We start from the raw sequence: 20238 nt of genomic DNA, 5'->3' as shown, positions 1-20238 counted from the left end.
AGTGCTCCTCGACAGGTAGAGAAACAAGCCGATCGACTTACAAATCGATGGCACAAACAGGGAGCGAGACCCAAAGGCACTCGAGACATCAGATTGTCACGAGCATCACATATTACCGCAGTAGCATCCTCTACCCCAGATACAGCTCCGACAAGGATTGCAAACACTGGTCTGCTACCACCACCTATACATCTTGAGAACAGATTTGAAGTACTAATGAATGTAAATGAGGAATCCCCAAACGTGATGAATGTGATCGAAAACAGACTGAATGGGCCAGTAGCTAACACTGATGCTAACTGGCGCTCAAGGTCGAGCAGACAGCGGCACTCAGCTCAGAGCGCAGCCGGGCCCAGGACTCTGATAGTGGGGGACTCCATAATCAGAAACATTAGCGGCAGGGATACAACTACGTGCTGCCTTCCACAAGCAACAACTTCTGATGTAAACAGGGAACTTCAGAACATTCTGATGAAACATAAGACTGCAAATCGACTCATAATTCATGTGGGGAAGAATGATATTCATAAAGAGCAGTCAGAACTCCTTAAGAAGGATTTCAATGAACTTTTTGAAACACTTAAAAGACTGAAAGTTCAAACATTCATCAGTGGACCACTCCCAGCAAGAGGAACAAACAGGTTTTCACGGTTGCTTGGGCTAAATACATGGCTGCAAAAAAACTGCAATATAAAAGGAGTAAACTTCATTGACAATTTCAATCTTTTCTGGAGTCAGAGACAACTTTTTCATCGGGATGGCCATCACCCAAACAAACTTGGTTCAAGAGTGTTAAAGGACAATTTCTACTTCTCCCTCAATCATCCTTCTGCAATGTGTGCCAATCCACTCAATCTGAATGGCACACACACACCTGGACACAGTATGACTGACCACAGGACTTCACTTCAGCAGCAAAATGGACATGCGGATGACATATCACACAAGGACAATGATAACACCACTCCGCCACAACAACCTCTGCTCATGGACTCAATCTCAGCTGAGCCCTGCCCACAGAGCTCACCACAGACACACATATTAGAAATGCTCCAAGATTCAGCACCCAAGGACGACTTCCTGGAAAACAGCCAGGGAAGCCAGGACAGCATATCACAGCCTCCTTTAACACCAGAGCAACAGCCCCTTTCACCAGACACCTTTTCCCTCTCCCCAGCATCATCATCGCCACTTCTGTGCTTCTCACAGAAAATGGAAGAACTGGTGTATGCTGGAACCAAACTATCCCACTCTTTTGCTGCAAGCCCCCAGATACCAACCAAAAAACGACAGGCACCATTACCACCAAAGCCTGCGGGCCCAGCTCGCCCTCCCCCTCCTCCTGTGAGAGCTCTTCGGCCTCTGCCACAACGCCAGGGCCCACACCCTCCTCCATCTGCTCGAGGTGAACCAAAAACAACTGATACCAGCTCTCAGTGATATGTTTTGGGTCCCTGCTACTGTATGATAACAGTAACTTTCTCAAATGTTTACAGAACAAGCGGGAACCCAGTGTGCCTGTATCTTTCTCTATTGCTGTTCTATTACAAGATAGAAAGTCTAAGGCCTTCAATAGCCGTACAGCAAACCCAACTAATCTGGTGCCTATTACACGTCAAACTAAGCTTGATGTGGGGGCAAAAAGTAAGACTGTTAAGTTAGCACTTTTAAACATTCGTTCACTTAAAAATAAATCACTTCTAGTCAACGACTTAATAACCACAAACAACCTGGATTTTATGCTTCTAAATGAAACCTGGCTAAATGAAACCTGGCTAGAAGACAGCTGCAGTGCAACAATCCTCAATGAAGCAGCCCCTCCTAACTTTACTTTTATGAGTGTCTGCAGAGCTGTTAACAGAGGTGGGGGTCTAGCTGCTCTTTTTAAAGATATCTATCAATGTAAGCAAATATCATTTGGGAATTACACGTCTTTTGAATATCTGTGTATTGTGTTAAAAGGTGCTCCACGCATTTTACTTATCATTATTTACAGGCCTCCAAAATACTCTCCAGCCTTTGCTGAGGACTTTACAGAACTGTTGTCAACAATTACCTCAGAGTTTGACTGTTTTGCCATTGCTGGAGATTTTAACATCCACATAGATAGTGCAGAAAACAATATGGCAAAAGAAATAAAAACTGTTTTAAAAACTTTTGATCTGACTCAGCATGTACATGGACCCACACACAATCGTGGACACACTCTAGATTTACTTATCAGTAAGGGTCTAAACATTTCATTGGGATGTAGCACTGTCTGATCATTTCTGTATTTTCTTTGATATATTGATCTCTCTTGCCACTGAAGCTAGATCTGTGTCTGTCAAGAAGAGATGCTTAAATGAGAACACTGGTGTACTATTTATGAAGGCTATATCTTTAACACCAAGCATATCTGCAGACTCTGTTGATTTTCTCCTTGATTCTTTTAACTCAAAAGTTAAAAGTGTAATTGATGAAATTGCTCCTGTGAAAGTCAGGAAGAAGAGTGGCAGACAAAAAGCACCTTGGAGAAACTCAACAGCAGTGCAAAATATGAAAAGACAATGCAGAAAAGCAGAGCGCATGTGGCGGAAGACAAAACTTGTAGTCCATTATAACATCTACAAAGACAGCCTTCATGCTTTCAATATGGAACTAGGCAAAGCTAGACAGACTTTCTTCTCAAATATTATAAACAGTAATTTAAACAACACACGCACTCTTTTTGCTACTGTAGAGAGACTGACAAACCCTCCAAGCCAGATTCCCAGTGAAATGCTCTCAGACAACAAGTGCAGTGAGTTTGCTTCTTTCTTCTCTGAGAAAATCAATAATATCAGAAAGGTGATCAGCACATCCTTGAGTTGCGCTGGGGTCAGACAGATCAGACCACCTGAGAAAGTAGTTACTATGTCTGACTTCAAAGAAATTGATGGCAAAATTTTGGAAGAAACCGTACAGCACCTTAAAACATCAACCTGCGCTCTTGACACACTTCCCACATCTTTTTTCAAAAGTGTGTTAAACAGTCTAGAAGCAGATCTTCTAGTAGTGGTAAATGCCTCACTTCACTCTGGTAGTTTTCCGAACTCCCTGAAAACTGCAGTTGTCAAGCCCCTCCTGAAAAAGAGCAGTCTGGATAAGACCATATTAAGCAACTATAGACCGATCTCAATTCTTCCTTTCATAGGCAAGATCATTGAAAAAGTTGTCTTCAATCAGCTGAACAAATTCTTGAGCTTGAATGGATCCTTTGACCATTTTCAATCTGGTTTCCGACCGCACCACAGCACAGAGACAGCGCTCATAAAGATAATAAACGATATTCGCCTAAATACTGATTCAGGCAAATTATCAGTGCTGGTGCTACTCGACCTCAGTGCTGCATTTGACACTGTCAATCATAACATACTTCTTGACAGGCTGGAAAACTGGGTGGGGCTTTCTGGGATAGTCCTAAAATGGTTCAGGTCATACTTAGATGGGAGAGGTTATTATGCGAGTATAGGAGACCATAAGTCTGAGTGGACATCCATGACATGCGGAGTCCCTCAAGGCTCAATTCTTGCACCACTCCTGTTCAACCTGTATATGCTCCCAATGAGCCAAATAATGAGAAAGAACCAAATCTCTTACCACAGCTATGCAGACGACACACAGATCTACTTAGCCCTATCGCCTAACGACTACAGTCCCATTGACTCCCTGTGCCAATGCATTGATGAAGTAAACAGTTGGATGTGTCAAAACTTTCTTCAATTAAACAAAGACAAAACTGAAGTCATTGCGTTTGGAAACAAAGATGAAGTTCTTAAGGTGAACGCATACCTTCACTCAAGGGGTCAAACAACTAAACATCAAGTCAGGAATCTTGGTGTGACACTAGAGTCAGACCTTAGTTTCAGTAGTCATGTCAAAGCAATAACTAAATCAGCATACTATCATCTGAAAAATATTGCAAGAATAAGATGCTTTGTTTCCAGACAAGACCTAGAGAAACTTGTGCATGCTTTCATCACCAGCAGGGTGGATTATTGTAATGGACTCCTCACTGGCCTTCCCAAAAAGACCATAAGACAGTTGCAGCTCATACAGAACGCTGCCGCCAGGATTCTGAGCAGAACCAGAAAATATGAACATATCACACCAGTCCTCAGGTCTTTACACTGGCTCCCAGTTAAATTTAGGATTGATTTTAAAGTATTATTACTGGTATATAAATCATTCAATGGCCTAGGACCTCAATATATTGCAGATATGCTCACTGAATATAAACCCAACAGATCACTCAGATCATTAAGATCATATCAGCTAGAAATACCAAGGGTTCACTCTAAACATGGCGAGTCTGCTTTTAGCTATTATGCCAGCCGCAGCTGGAACCAGCTTCCAGAAGAGATCAGACGTGCTCCTACTGTAGTCACTTTCAAATCCAGACTCAAAACACATCTGTTTAGCTATGCATTTACTGAATGAGCACTGTGCCACTGTTCGTCCGACTGTTTGTACTGTACTGTATTTTATTTTTCTAAACTGTTTTAATTATTTCTTTTATTATTTTAATTTCTTCTATGTAAAGCACTTTGAATTGCCATTGTGTATGAAATGTGCTATATAAATAAACTTGCCTTGCCTTGCCTTGCCTTGCCTAAAATATTATAACAAACAAAAAAGACATTGGGTCTAATTAATTAATAATTATGTGGGCTATTTCATATGCAGCCTAAGCTATACTCACTGGAGAAGTTTTCACAAAATAATCGGCTAATTAACAACACATTCGTATACACATTTCACGCACAAATTTGTGCTTATGCATGCTTAAATGAGACCCATTGTTCTTAGCACAAGTAAAAAAAAAAAAACTTTTGCTATATATTTTTGATACTAATGAGTGTAACAGGATTAGCACCGACAAATGTTTAAAGCATGGGGTTATTTTTAATCAAATAAATTATAGTCATCTATTGCAAGGCACTTCAAACCATGTTCCAAATTTACTATAACAGGATTGAAATAGCGCTTTAAGGTTAGTAACAAACAACTATTTACAAGACTGTCACTATTTATGATTGATAGATGGGGTTCAGGCTTTATAATATTTGCGGAAGAGGAATTTTTTTGCGCGTTTGTCCCAGGCATCTCACAATAACTGATAACATACGTTGTCTAATTTTATAAGCATAATTTATTTAGTATCAGTGCTCATCTATTTTCTGCCGTTTTGTTAATTACCTCGTTAGTAAACCAATACAAAACTGCAGCACAGTTTGAATCTCCTCCATACTTATTATAAATGTTGCGCTCAAAACTGATTACTGTCCGTCGCAGTTGCGCGCAGTCAGTGGCGGATTTAGCAAATTGGGGGCCCAAGGCGAAAGTATGTATGGGGCCCCCCCATTCGATCTTTAAAAGAGAATGAAAAAATTTTTTACAGACTGAATGGTGGATAGGCAGGTAAAGCTATTCTACAGGGAAGTAAAGGTTGGAGAGGAAAAAAAAAAAAAACTTTCCCTTTAAACCCTGCATACATTTCTTTACTCCAAAATGAAGATGGAAAGCAGAGAACACACAAAGTGTAGCACTACACAAACTAATAGTCACGATGGCACCCAACAGAGAATACGGTTTCAGATAACACCTGAAAAATCTTGCATCACAATAAGTGTATTGTGATGTCAAAACATTTTAGTAACTAAACAGAAACATGTTACAATGTTTACATGGTACAATTTCTGGTAAGCTACGTTTTTTTTTTTTTTTGCTTGACACAAATTTCACGATTTCAATTCAATTCTTGTGATTTGGTTCAATATTGACTCATTTGGATAAATATTAGGTAGGCTACGCAAGATAGGCTTTAATTTTTCTCAAGAAAAAAAAAAAAAAACTCACATAATGCTGTAAACATATAGAGCCCTATCAGCTGGTAGTATTATTTAAGGTTAAAAATAATTCAAATTAAACATAATGCGTTTTTATTATAATAACAATTTTAATAACATAAGTAAAAAATATACTATATGTAATATATTATACATATTTAGCAAAATAATCTATAGCTCTTTTTTTCTAGCCAACTAACATGCTATAACATATATTATGGTCATTAAACGGCTTTCCTGAGGTAACGTAACATTAAGTGACATAATTGTTCTCCAGCTGTTTTATTGACGTCTTTCCGCGGTTGAAAAACACTGATTGATCGATATTATGTATGAGGAATATACTTTTCGGTAAGTTGTACTGTATCTTTCAACATTGTTCATTCGTGTTTATTCACTATTAGCTAGAGATGATCGATTCGGTTCACCTGCCCCTAGGGATCTGTCACGTCACATTAACAAGCGCCAAAACAGTATTTATAGTAAGGGGGTAAGTAAGAGGAGCGAACTTGGGAGAGGTGATGTTGCATTTTGCTCCAAGCAAATCCACGTATATCCATGTGAGTGTGTTAACATTATTCTCACCTAGCGCCACTTCACAGCTAACGTTAACGTTAAGTTAGATGCTGCTGCTGTAGCGGCATGTTCAACGCTTTGGACGTTGTTGTTCCAGTCTGTATCCCCAACAGTAGCCGTAAAAAAGTTTGTCATCTTTGGCAGCGTTGCCAAATACTTATCGGCGTCTTTTCGCTTTATTCTTTTATTTGAGCCGCTTGGGTAACTTCGTTTCATTTTCGCGTTTAGACTCGTCTTGTTTAGCGTCTCTGTTTGTGTACTTCCCAGTCCTCCTGTCACTGCGTGTTTATCTTTCGCGCCGCGCACCGTTACGGACTAGTCCATTTCATTGTTAAAGTCGGGGGTGTATGTGTAGAGGCGGATAACCATGAAGGCATGAACTGGACATTTTAACTACTACTTTAACGTTTCAACGTATTTCTTAAAAATATTAATACAATTTACCATGCTTTTGAAGCGTTCATGATGATAAGGGGCTTTTTTTTTTTTTTTTTTTTTTTTTTTGAGGTTGGTTGGTGGCCCCCCAACTACGACCGCTGGTAGGGGGCCCTAAGCAGCCGCCTACCTATGCCTCTATGTTAAGACCGCCACTGCGCGCAGTTTACCTTCCCGGTACTTTAGACCGCGGTGTAAACGCAGAAAGCAACCGCTCTGGGGCAAAAAAAGTTCCTGGGAAAAAAGTTCCTGGGACAAATTGTTCCGGGTAATTTAGGTGGAAACGCGGCTACTGACTATAAATATCTGACCTGTTTCCTGCAGTTAGTGCTCCTAATTTTTCCTCTCCTGGAGAAGGAGGTGAAGGGTCATCCAAGATCCTTTGAATCTGATACTGGATCTCTCTGGGTGACAGCAGGCGTCCTGCTCGGTAGACCCATAACCTGAAGAAGCGGCCCCTGTGGTACACGGCGACAAACTCGCTGTCCTGCCAGTGCTGCAGCACATCTAAAAGATCAAGAAACTGTCAAGGACACAAGATCACTTTCATCATGTGTATTTGTGTGTGTGTGTGTATTTGTGTACCTGTCTCCTCTCCAGGTGTGCGTGTGGTGTTGAACATACGTTCACACTGAGCTGCACACAGTGGTATGACCGTACCAGGAATACGACTCTAGATAAACCACAACAAAGGATCTCAATGACTTTCAATGAATTTCTCTATATTCTGAATTGAACAATACAGGATTATGACAGTGTTGCTGTGTTTTAATTTAACTCATTTATAATTCCTATTTTATATACATATGGGTTGTTGATGCATAACGTAAGTGTCTGATTAGCTATAGATGTCACATATAAGAAAAATTTTCAATAAAATCTTGACAAAAAAGGCAATAAAAAAAAAAGATTTTATATTAAAATTAAAATTATAAGATATCAATGTAACTCCACTCAATGTGCAAAGTGTATTCTTTTTTCGTCACTTTTAATCAACTTATTATTACTAGTTGTGACTTGTTGGTTTCAAATGGTCTGGTGACAAATCATTTTTTATTTGTGCAAGCAATGCAGATATTCAGGGTAGTCGATCAATTAATACTAGGTTATAAAACCTGTATGTATTATAATCTTGTTTTGTTTTTTAATTGAGAAATGATGTTTCAAATGTTTTCAGTTTAGCACATCACCTTGAAAAATAATTTACCAACATATGCATATTTAAAGCAAACTCTAGTCTTCATTGTTCTTGTACGCCTGGCCAGTGACGAATCAAAAGGAATCAAGGAAATCCTTGGAAATAACTGAGTTAACAGGTAGAGACATGATTACTAAAGCAGTTTCTGATTCAGAAAGTGAGTGGTGTTGGGTGGGGTTTGGTTCAAATTCTGCTGAGAACACTGAGGTGTGTAACATACAGGATTGAGCTCCTCTCGATTGACCTTGCGGCGATAAAGGAACAGTGCAGTGATAGTATTCCCAGCTCGAGCTGCCTGACTGGCAGTTGGAGTCACAAACAGGAAATCCTGTGCATGAATTATACAGACAGTTAGAAAAGATAAGCATCCACCCATCTGAAGTTTTCCTTTCCCTTTTTTATAGGATTAGATTATTGAAATACTGCTAAAATCTAAAAAAAACATCTTGTGTCAAGGCATCTATTGTTACAATTAATGATTCATTCTAGACAATAGATTTTTTTTCCTTTGCAAACTTGAATGCCTGAATGTCATTGCATTAGATAAAATATAAGAGATATAACACATTTTAAGCAAAAGAGATACCATATTTTTAAGCAAAACGTTTAGATGACATTTACATGATAATTTTAGGTTTGAAATATCAAAACAACAGTGTTCAAAATGAAGACAAACAGTCGTGGGAAAAAGAAAGAACACCCTATTGAATTCTATGGTTTCATGGTTTCTGGTCCATGATAGGTGTTAAAATTGGGTAATACAACCTCAGGTGAACATCAACAGATGACATATTACACTGTGTCATTATTTATTTAGCAAAAACTGGGCCAAAATGGAGAAGCCATGTGTGACAAACTAAGTACACCCTTACTTCTTCCATAAGAATGAAGAGGGTGAGTAGCAGTCAGGCACTGCTAATCAAATGTCTTTGATTAACTGATCATCAGCAAGTGTGATCACCTCTATAAAAGAGCTTGCTGCTCCAGAGCATTCAGGAGCGTGTTAACACATTGCCGAGGAGGAAAGACATCAGCGATGATCTTAGAGAACCAACTGTTGCTGCACATCAATCTGGGAGGGGTAACAAGGCCATTTCCAAATAATTTGAAGTTCATTATTCCACAGTGAGGAAGATTATTCACAAGTGACAGATCTTCCCAGGAGTGGATGTCCCAGCAAAGGTCAGACCGTGCAATCGCTCAGAGAAATAAAAAAAAACAAGAACTACACCACAGACTTCACAAGTATGGCATGCTTGGAAGGGTTGCCAGGAGAAAGCCTCTTCTCTCTAAAAAGAACATGACAGCACGGCTTATGTTTGCATGCCAAATGTCAAGTGTGCTGATGGAGGGTTCATGATACAGCCACAGGACCTGGGCACATTGGCGTTATTGAGCCTACCATGAACTCCTCTGTTTACCAAAGAATTCTAGATGTGAGGCCATCTGTCTGACAGCTAAAGCTTGGCTGAAATTGGGTCATGCAGCTGGACAATGCACACCAGCAAATCTACAACAGAATGGCTGAAAAAGAAAAGAATCAAAGTGTTGCACTGGCCCAGTCAAAGTCCAGACCTCATGTCAGACTGACATGTTGCGGTGGGACTTTAACCCCGGATTTTAACCAACTGCGGAACGGCTGCGGATCGGCTCCGTGCTCCGCCGTCCTCCAATACCCACCAGGGCCGGATTTGTTGCGGAACGGCTGCGGCCATGACTGACAGCTGAAGTCACGAGGACCCACGAGATCTCGCAAATTCACATATGATCGCGCGATATAAGTGCTGAATTGCTGCGGAGTTCCGGCAAAAATGGAAGCTCTGCGTATCTGGAGGGCTGCAGATCGCCGGAGTCGGAACGCAGCCATTCCGCAGTCAGTGAAAATACACACACTGACTTTAATGTAAACCTATTGACTCCGCAGTTAGTGGAAATTAGGTGTAAGAGAGCTGTGCATAAACAGATGCACACAAACCTCAGTGAACTGAAGCAACGTTGTAAAGAAGAGCTGGCCAAAATTCCTCCACAATGATGCGAGAGAATGATACTGTCATACAGAAAATGATTACTTTAAGTTTTTGCTGCTAAAGGTGTTGTTTCTATAAGCAATTAAATCATAGGGTGTACTTAGTTTGTCACACATGGCTTTTCCATTTTGGAATTATTATTATTATTATTATTATTATTATTTGTTGTTCATCTGAGGTTGTATTTATCTAATTTTAAGACCAGAAAACGATTTTTATTTTGATCTGATATGTAAACCATAAAATTCTAAAGGGTGTACTTTCTTTATATATATATATATAAATAATATATAAGAATAATATTAATAATATAAAGATACTAATTTACTAATATTAATGAAAAAATTATTTATAACACCATTAAGGCCCTATATAACACTTTCAAAGCATGGTTCTTTATGGAACCTTATAAAAAGGGTTCTATGTAGCACCAAAAAGGGTTCTGCTATTGTTACAAGCCAAAGAAGTTTTAACAAGTGTACCCCTTGATAAAAAGACACATTGAGCATACCCTAAATGGCAAATTATCTGGTGGTATTTTGCATACATTACGTACTTCTAGTGGAGAAATAAATGAGGGGGTGAGAGGTTTCAAAAATAATGTACCCCCCCCCAATCATAAGGGCCACCCATATACACACACACACACACACACACACACACACACATTTACATTTTCATTTTTCATTAAGTGTGCTTTTTTTAGTGTCCAAATACTTTCTAATAAACATCAGCATGCACAAACATATGTGAGACTACGTTTCTATATTCTTAGGTTCACTTTTCATTCAAAATAAACGTTAAAACAGAGGTGGACAAGTTGTCCTAAACAGCAGTGGTACTCAGTAAATGTCTTAAGCTTAAATGTTTAATGAAAATAGGGGTGATAAGTGACAATGAGTAATGCTGTAGGCTCATTTACCATGCCATAATAGTTACTGTTGACCATGATAGGACTCCGGCTCCGGAGGTAAACATACTCTTCCCACCAGTCACTAACCTGTAAGAAACAAAGAAACTCTAAATATGACATACTAAATTATCCCAAAGGGTTGTTATTTAACAGAAAGCTGGAATACCCATTGGCAACCACTTTAATATGATCTGAAGAGCTATCTGAGATATGTTTAAGTCATTATCGCTCTAATAAAGTTGTTTATGCATCTAACATTCAATACCAATAATTTTGTATTAATGATTAATGATTTTGAACAGCTGTAGTACTGTATAACTATAGTAATGCAACTACATGCTCATGATAAGACTAATGATAGTTGTGACATTGACCAGAAAATAACTGTACAGATTTCAGCACGTACATAGTTTGTGGCCCACAGCGCTTTGAGTTTGAGATATCTTTGTAGGCGGTTACCCAGACTTTTCTCAAATTCAGCAGCCAGTCTCTTCATTCGCTGAAAACCAGCCGCATCGTGCAGTGGCTTCACTGACTCAAGATACTAAAACAGAGAAAATGGTTGAGATAGCATTCACTGGTATCTTTTACAGCCTAAAACTCCATGACCCCTGACAATTTCTAGAGGAGACTTCCCAGCAAACCCGCACTTATGCACACTACACACAAACAATATAATACATAATATATTGACTCACTTTTTCCAAAGTGTCTTTAATGGGAGGTACAGGCAGGTGCGGTAGAGATGTCTGATAACTGTACAGTAATGGCTTGCTTCCGGACAGCAACCTAACTAGGGTCTGACAGGGAGGACAAGAGAAAGAAACAGTCAAGAAGAAAAATATAAAGGTTTCAACAATAAGAATGACCGGATTTGATCCAGGGTGAGAGTTTTGGGCCAGCTGACTGTAATATCACTTCCACATTGAGCCAGTGCCGCGTTTTCAACACATTCCACATCCAGTGATCATGTACGTGTGTTTTTATGCCTTGAACATTTAGACTTCTATGATGTACTGAACAGTCTAGCAGGCTAATACAAATGAGTGTTAGTTGAAATTGCATGTATGATTCGTGATAGTCTTTAGAGCATTAGTTTGAATAAGTTATAATGAGAAAAAAAATCTGAATAATAAATGTTTAACATGAAGTGCCATCATTTTCCAGTAAAAGTGTTTATGAACTTACAGCTGTCGTCAAGTTGCATTTTTTATATTTAATTATATACAGAATCCTCTTATGATTGTAATATAGTGATCAAAAACAGTAAAAACAGTAATATTGTGAAATATTATTACAATTTAAAATGAATGTTGTTTATTTGAAATGTATTTTGAAATGTAATGTATTCCTGTGATGGTACATCTGAATTTTCTGATTTGTCTTCAGTGTCACATGATCCTTAAGAAATCATTTAAAGGGACACTCCACCCATTTGCATTAAGCTTTGCATTGTTAGAAACCCAGTCATACTATTGAATGGTCGTGCAACACTCTCTCATTTTCCCCTGAGACGGGAGAAATCCGTTATTTACCTTTTACACTTCCTCCTACAATGACGCAAAAATCGTCATTTTGCGTCATTGTAGGAGGAAGTGTAAGAGGGGGGGATTTCTGTTGAGACTACAAGCACTAGTTCCTCATCTTTCCCAGGGGGCGGGACCCGCTCACGCTACAGACCTATTACAGATCAGTGGGTGGGACTTTACTCTCTGAAACTGAAAGCAATATCCTCCATCTTGTTTGAAGCTAAGCTAACAGGCGCTGTGGCGACAGATGTAAAGTTATGACAATAGCGGAGGAGAGTACTCAATATGATATAGACTAGAGGAAGAGGATTTCGGAAGTCTGATGCTTGAATCAGGTGTTTGTGGCTACCTTTACAAGCCGCATTATAGCGAAGAGCAGCCGAGGCAGAAGACCTGCCTGCCGCGGACGAGGAGCCCGGACTGGCTCGAGTTAGGGCGGACTGGTGGCGCCGGTGATCTCACTATGCAACTCATAGACTGTAAGATGCAACTACGAACACAGAGATAGAGTCCGTCTGCGGCAAAGAATTTCAACGATGACAATTTCTCCTGGACGAAATCTCTGAATCAGACGAGGACACGGACGTTTGTGTTGAGAACTATCTTAGTTTCGCACCGCATATGTTCTAAATGAACATCAAGGTACCATGCAATAATTCACCTTTTCGAAAGAAATACAAACGAGGAGTAATGCACTAATGAGTTCGCCAACTAACTAGACATTTTGTGTGAATGTGAAATGAATTTCAAGCTCTGGTGGTAGCTAGCCTTGTAGACGGAAGAGTGATTTCTCTTATAGGCAGATATACGCTTTCTGGATTAGTGGGAGTGGCTTGCGGAGCTGTGCAATGTGGTGCATTGTGGGAGTTGTTGTCTTTCATACAAATGCGTCCTGAAGTTATTTTTTGTCTTTCCTCGGTCACGAAGGCACCAAATTCAAAATTTATTTTACATTTCGACTACATATATGACCCACTTTAAATAAAAAACAATGTTCAAATGGGTGGAATGCCCCTTTAAACATGCTGGATTTCAGGATTCTTTGATGAGTATAAAGTTTTATTTAAAAAAAGATTAAAACTTATTGACACCAAATATACTAATATGTAAACGAAATAACTATTTTATAGCTTGTGGAGAGACAAGTGAAAAAGTTGTCGGGGAAAGTAAAACAACACTTTTTTTTTTAATGCTAGGCTAAATGTAATGAAACACTAACCGCCCAGACTTTGGTCTTGGTAGAAATGCATCCATGTTGCTCGAACATCCATCGGTGGTACGACAGGAGAAGCTTCAGGCAGAACCTCAGAGCCAGAATGAGAGACAACCACAGAAGAGTACTGAACAGCAGCGCCGACAGCATCGTCTGACCTTGAGTGCTCAAAGACAGACTGACAGAGAGAAACACAGTGGAGCAAATCAGCATTCTCTTTTCCAGGTTAATATTAGATATATGCTAATGTACATTAAAAATGTGCTCAAATGTTGTCATTTCACATAGGCTTCAAAGATAATACAAGCTTGCATCATGTCAATTGTTGATGGATATATGAAACATTGACTAGAACAACAAAAGACTCTTGAAGACTTTTGCATCTTCTGGGGTTTCAGAAAAGATAACAAAAAGTGTTAAACTGTGCACCGATTTGCCAAGATGCCAAACTATCATAACAAATAAGAGATTTCAATATTAACAAATTTTTCACAACTCACAAATTTCTCAACAAATTCTCTAGCAACCAAATTTCCCAAAATTAAATTTAAATTTCTATACTCTTGCTGTATGTTAACAGCTCTCTTATTTGTGTACTTTAAAAATAAAAAATAAAAATAGTAGACACATCTGAAAAAGAACTCCCATAAATAGGAATAAATACCAATAAAAAGATTCTGTGAGAGAATTGGACATTTGAATGTTTAATTAAGAACAGTAATCACTGTTTACATAACTGTTTTGAGAGGATAAAAAAAAAAGCCAGAGTGAAAATACTAGTACTTAAATAAGAAAATAGTGCTTAATCTTTCCAGCTTGAATTTTATCATTCAACTGTTTACCATTTAGAAGATAATGCCCACTGAAGGGCAAAAGGAAGTGTTACCTGAGGGGCAGGTGCTCCCGAATCTTAGCAATGAGGCCCATAGATGGATCGGACTGCATGTACATAGTGGCCAAGATTGCTACGGCAACAAAAAGCCAAGAGGAGGGGCTCGCTGGGTACACGCCTTTAATGATTCTGTTCTGTCCATGAAAAAGTCAAAAGTTCATAAGTATTAATGCACCCTGTGTATAAACACATACATTGCACATTTGGGCTAGACACATGTGGCAAGCAGGGAGGGGCCAAGAGCCTTGAGAATGGAGTGAGGCCAGTGGTGCGATGGCTAATGCCTCACCTGCGCGTCGCACCAGCCTCATGAATCACAGACCAGCTCCGGGAGGATAAAAGGATTAGAGACGACAGTGAAGGATGAGATAGGATGAGGCATGAGATGTTTAAGTTGTGTTTTTATTATGTTTTTATGCAGCAGTCGCCCGTGAGGGGCTGCCACTTTACGTTGGTTTTGTGTTATTTCGATATTAAAGTTATGTTAAACGTTCGCCGGTTCCCGGCTCCTTCTTCCCTGAATTTTAACTGAAAGATAATGCCAACCCTGCAGTTAATGAAGTAACAATGAAATCAAAATGGACAATTATTTGTATTTTTTTTATGAAATATAGCAGTAATTCATTAAAAAACAAGAATTGTGCATTTTGATTTCATGGTGACTTAACGGAGCTTAATTTCTTGGCAGAACAAATGTCCTGTATTTAATTTTCATATAGTGTTTTCATACATACTCCTAACATTCCAATGAGATTTTTACCTAAAAAAAAAAAAAAAAAGGAAAATAAGTTCAAAATGTCTGCAATTTTTTCACGCTGATTCGAGTCACTGACCTTAATCCTGCTGATGCGTTTCTTCCAGGACCGCAGTCCGGAGAGGTAGATTTGATTGAGGGCTTGGTAGGACAGATGCAAGTTGATCCCCTCAGGAGAGATGGTGAACTGAAACGCCACTGCTTGGTGAGCCTCTGCCATGACTATAGACAAAAACAACAGTCTCAACAGTAAAAAAAAACAAAAAACAAAAAAAACTAAACTGGATCATTGAAATACATAAAGCAGTGTACTTTATATCATTCACTCATGGTTTCTGCTTTCATCATGGTACCAAATTTTGTTCTATCTTATTGTAACAGGTTCCATCCTTTATTAAAGCTAAAGTTGCAAACCCATGAGTGACTAAATGAAAAATCTGGACTATATCTTCAGAAAGGTCACATAGGTTTCAAAATAAATATATTTTACACCAAATTTTCTTCTGTTTTATTGTAACAGGTTCCATCCTTATCTTCAGAAAGGTCACTAAAGGAAACTGCTGTAAATATACCAGTCACATCTAGTAAGCAAATTTAAAAAAGGTATTTGTGCAATACAAGGCCAAATTTCATGAACTAAGGCTACAACCAAGACATCAATGACCCCTAGTGGTGTATTTATATAACATTACCCTTGACATTTTTTGTGCAGGTATTCACAGAATAAACATTTTCCTGAAAGTATTTTGGTCATGTGTGTGTCCATGTATATAAATCTGAGAAATTATGGCACAATATTAAAGGAAATGAAAGAGAATCTGGTGCACTTAGTAACAGGACCGAGTGAAACATGCAACTCAGTTTAACATGAAAATGATGTGGGCAAGCACAGTTGGTGTTAACAAGGTTATGCAAAGCTAGCAGGAATGGTGTGAGAATAAAAGCTTGCTGCATTCTCATCTGCCACTCATTATTTTCAAATGCCACAATAGGCTTTGCTTTGAATTAACAAATGCAGTGAATAAAAGAGGTAAAAAACAACCTCTTCATTCAAAAGGGAGCATTTTTCAGTTTCCAATGAGGTGTTTATTAAGAATCCGTCTTATAATATAAGCATTTACTCTATTATTTAATGATAACAAAAGAGAAAACGTCTCGGTTACATATGGTAACCCTCGTTCCCTCGTATCATAGCAAACCATACACCAATGGAAAGCTTTCAGATGATGTATACATCTCAATTTAAAAAAAAAAAGGCCTATGTGACTGGTTTTGTGGTTCAGGGTCACATATGGACTAGCCAAGCAGGGTAGTACAACATATGGTAGTCTCTGGGGTGGTTCCAGCCTAGTTATAGGGGGGAAAGAACACAGCAGAGACGACAGAGCGGGCTCTGTTGAGGGAAAGACACGGGCTCGTCCGCAGAGAAACAGATCGTGAAGGAATACACATATGGGGTCGTCGCAGGGACCGCTACATATGGACACCCAGCCTAACACAATGCATACGAGTAGGGCTGGGCGATATGGCCAAAAAAAATTTATCACGATAATTGTTTTACAACATCAGTTGATGTCGATAATTATCACGATAAATGTCAAATCTTTATTTCTTTCAAGTTTAGAGGCAGATTTTTGCTCCTAAGTGAAAGTTGTAGAAACCAGAGCGTTAATTGTGGTTTTAAACTACTCTTTATTGTCAGAACATATCATGACAAACACTTGCCAAACAGGTGAACATTTCACAAATCTGAGGTAGAACATTCAAACATTTGTCATTTTTCCATAACAAAATAAATATCTTTATTGGAAAATTAATTTCTTAGTTTCTGCATGTACTAATGGGGGATATTGTGTCAAGTCTTGAAACAGGTTTGTGTTGCCTGACTTTGATGGCACATATCTTCAGCACAGTTTGCAGTGCAGGCATTGGGGGGGATGTAAAAAAAAATGCTTGCGTCACAATAAGTGTATTGTGTGATTGTCAAAACATTTTAGTAACTAAACTGAATTTAATTCTTGTGATTTGATTTAATATTGACTCATTTCGATAAATATTAGGTACACAAGATAGGCATTCATTTTTCTCAAGAAAAAAAAAACAGCCCTATCAGCTGGTAGTATTATTTAAAGTCAAAAATAACTCAAATTAAATATAATGCGTTTTTTATTATAATAACAACTTTATTTAATGATATAAGTAAAAATATAATAAATATGTAATATAGTACACATTTTTAACAAAATACTCTCTATAGCTCTTTTTCTCTCGCCAACTAACGTGCTATAGCCTATATTATGGTCATTAAATGGCTTTCCTGAGGTAAATGTTATGTGACAATTGTTCTCCAGCTGTTTTATTGACCCTTTCCGCAGTTGAAAAACACTGATTGATTGATATTATGTATGATGAATATACATTTCGGTAAGTTGTACTGTTTCTTTCAACATTGTTCATTCGTGTTTATTTACTATTAGCCAGAGATGATCGGTTCACGTGCCGCTAGGGATCTGTCACGTCACATTTACAATCGCCAAAACGGTATTTATTGTTTGAATTTCGTAAATAAAATTGACAGAATCTGAGAGCTGAGATTTTTTTTTATATCATAACTAACCTGCTCTGTCTAGTCTGTTGGTCTCCATGTCCTCTTTGCTTCGTGATTTTTCTGTGCGTAGTAGTATTAGCTTGAGTTAGGAATAGATGCAGATTTACTATGTTAAATTTATGTTCATAAACAAAAACAGTAACATCTGTTAAAAAAAAATTTTTAACAACCTAATTTTTATTTGGTAAAATGTAATATTCTGACTGTTTGAGTTTTATTAAAAATAACCATTGGTCATCCAGTGTCATGCATTTAGATCATGATAACCACAGATAAAACCAGGCATAGCCTATAGCACCTCAATATTATGGAAAAATTTAACTTTATTGTTTCTATGGTATTTGTATGAAAAACAGTACCCTAAATACATTATTAAATACTGTAATTATATTACATTAGTCCTTTAATACATTGTCTACATTAATAATATAATACAATTCAATTCAATATGTATATATCCCACATTTCATGGTGCAGTTAATATTACTAGGCTAACGTTACAGTAAATCCATGGTAAATGATGGGAATTTGTACTTTGAGCGAGCGGATAAATGGTCCGTGTGGCACGCGGTTCAAATGAGTTTCGTTCTGCTTTTGGCGCATAAACATTATCGAACTCTTGATATTGTTTTGTCGAGAAAAAATTATATTGCGATAATTATCGTTTCGTTTTATTTAGACGCTCCGCAACGTCTGACTGCCACAGGGCTGACGGAGGAACTCAACAGGGTTAGCCATTTCTGGGGAACACTACTGGAGCAAATAGACGAACGTATCCGGCCCAGCGGGGCAGGAGTGGCGTTGCAAACTGGCACAAAGAGTAAGTGGCCACTGGGGGCGAGTATACAGGAAAATCTAGCAAACGTGTTAGGTGTCGCCCAGCCCGCAGCTCTTCAAATATCTGTCAGCGAGGCGCCTTGAGCCAGCGCCCAGGAGGAAGCTACACTTCTAGTTGTGTGCTCGCAACCCGAACGGGCAAGGCAAGCCTTGGGCTTCGCAAGCCAAGGCGATGGCATCCACTATCCAGTGGGCCATCCTCTGCTTGGAGACAGCCTTTCCCTTCTGCTGGCCTCCGTAACAGACGAAGAGCTGATCTGAGGTCCTGAAGCTTTGCGTTCTGTCCACGTATAACCCACAAGGAGCAGACGGGACAGAGAAAAGCCATGGCTGGGTCTACCTCCTCCGAAGGCAGTGCTTGCAGGTTCACTACCTGGTCCCTGAAGGGAGTAATAGGAACATTGGGCACGTATCCAAGCCGGGGTCTCAGGACAACGTGAGAGTTGGCCGGCACGAATTCTGGGCACGATTCGTTGACCGAAAATGCTTGCAGGTCCCCTACCCTCTTGATGGAAGCCAGAGCACTGTTTTTAGTGACAGGATCTTTAACTCAGCTGACTGCAGTGGTTCAAAGGGAGGTCTCTGCAGTGCGCTGAACACCAGAGACAGGTCCCAAGAGGGTATAGACTAGAGGGGGGCGAGGCGGATTCAGTCTCCTCGCTCCCCTCAGGAACCTGACGATCAGGTCTCAGGTCATGCTTTCCCAATGACTTACCTTCAACTACATCGTGATGTGCGCCGATAGCGGCAACATACTCTTTGAGGGTGGAGGGAGACAGCCTTCGCTCCAACCCATCTTGCAGGAAAGAAAGCACGACTCTGATCGGACATCTTCGGGGGGTCTTCCCGGTAGGAAGAACACCGTTTCACTTCAGTGCATAGAGGCGCCTCGTTAAGGGGGCTCTAGCTAAAGTGATGGTGTCTACTAGGGGTGGGACGATACAGGTACCTCACGATTCAATTCTGTGGCGATATGTGGTCCACGATATGATATCACGATTCGCGATATCTACGATATTCAATATATTGGAAGAAATTTCATCAACGATATATCACGATATATGTGACTGAAAAGAAAAAAAGAAATTTTATGCATTTATTAATGCCAACATTTCCAACATTGTGCAAAGAAATATGCATTTGCATAATAACTCACTGCCTCCTGGTCTTAAATGTAAACACTGTACATCTAGACAGATAAAAGTGCATGAACATTGCTTTGAACGCAGTAGTGATTGTCGGCTGACTTGGTTTGCCCTCATTATCACCTGAGATTAGTTCACCGAGATAGCGAACGAGGTGCATTTGCAGATTCGTAGTGTTGCTGTTATATTTTATCTTTGCAAAGCAGTTCTTGCAGATTGCATAGTCTTTATCCTGTGCCTT

General features: G+C 39.2%; 1 protein-coding gene across 1 annotated transcript in view; it reads right to left on the bottom strand.

Moving 5' to 3' along the window:
- The window catches only part of cpt1a2b (carnitine palmitoyltransferase 1A2b), a 46179-nt gene that overhangs the window by 22040 nt on the left and 3901 nt on the right, over positions 1–20238 (bottom strand). Inside the window, exons 2-10 of the mRNA XM_084414779.1 lie at positions 15487–15629; positions 14648–14787; positions 13768–13939; positions 11718–11819; positions 11426–11563; positions 11029–11106; positions 8300–8407; positions 7467–7554; positions 7193–7388 (exon numbers count right to left, since the gene is read on the bottom strand). Coding sequence (XP_084270905.1) covers positions 7193–7388; positions 7467–7554; positions 8300–8407; positions 11029–11106; positions 11426–11563; positions 11718–11819; positions 13768–13939; positions 14648–14787; positions 15487–15627 — 1163 coding nt within the window. The 5' untranslated portion in view covers positions 15628–15629. The remainder of the gene's footprint in view (positions 1–7192; positions 7389–7466; positions 7555–8299; positions 8408–11028; positions 11107–11425; positions 11564–11717; positions 11820–13767; positions 13940–14647; positions 14788–15486; positions 15630–20238) is intronic.

Source organism: Rutilus rutilus, assembly GCF_951802725.1.
Source record: "Rutilus rutilus genome assembly, chromosome: 1".
Taxonomy (NCBI): domain Eukaryota; kingdom Metazoa; phylum Chordata; class Actinopteri; order Cypriniformes; family Leuciscidae; genus Rutilus; species Rutilus rutilus.
Note: the sequence above shows the minus strand (reverse complement) of the source record. Positions and strands in the feature narration are given on the sequence as shown.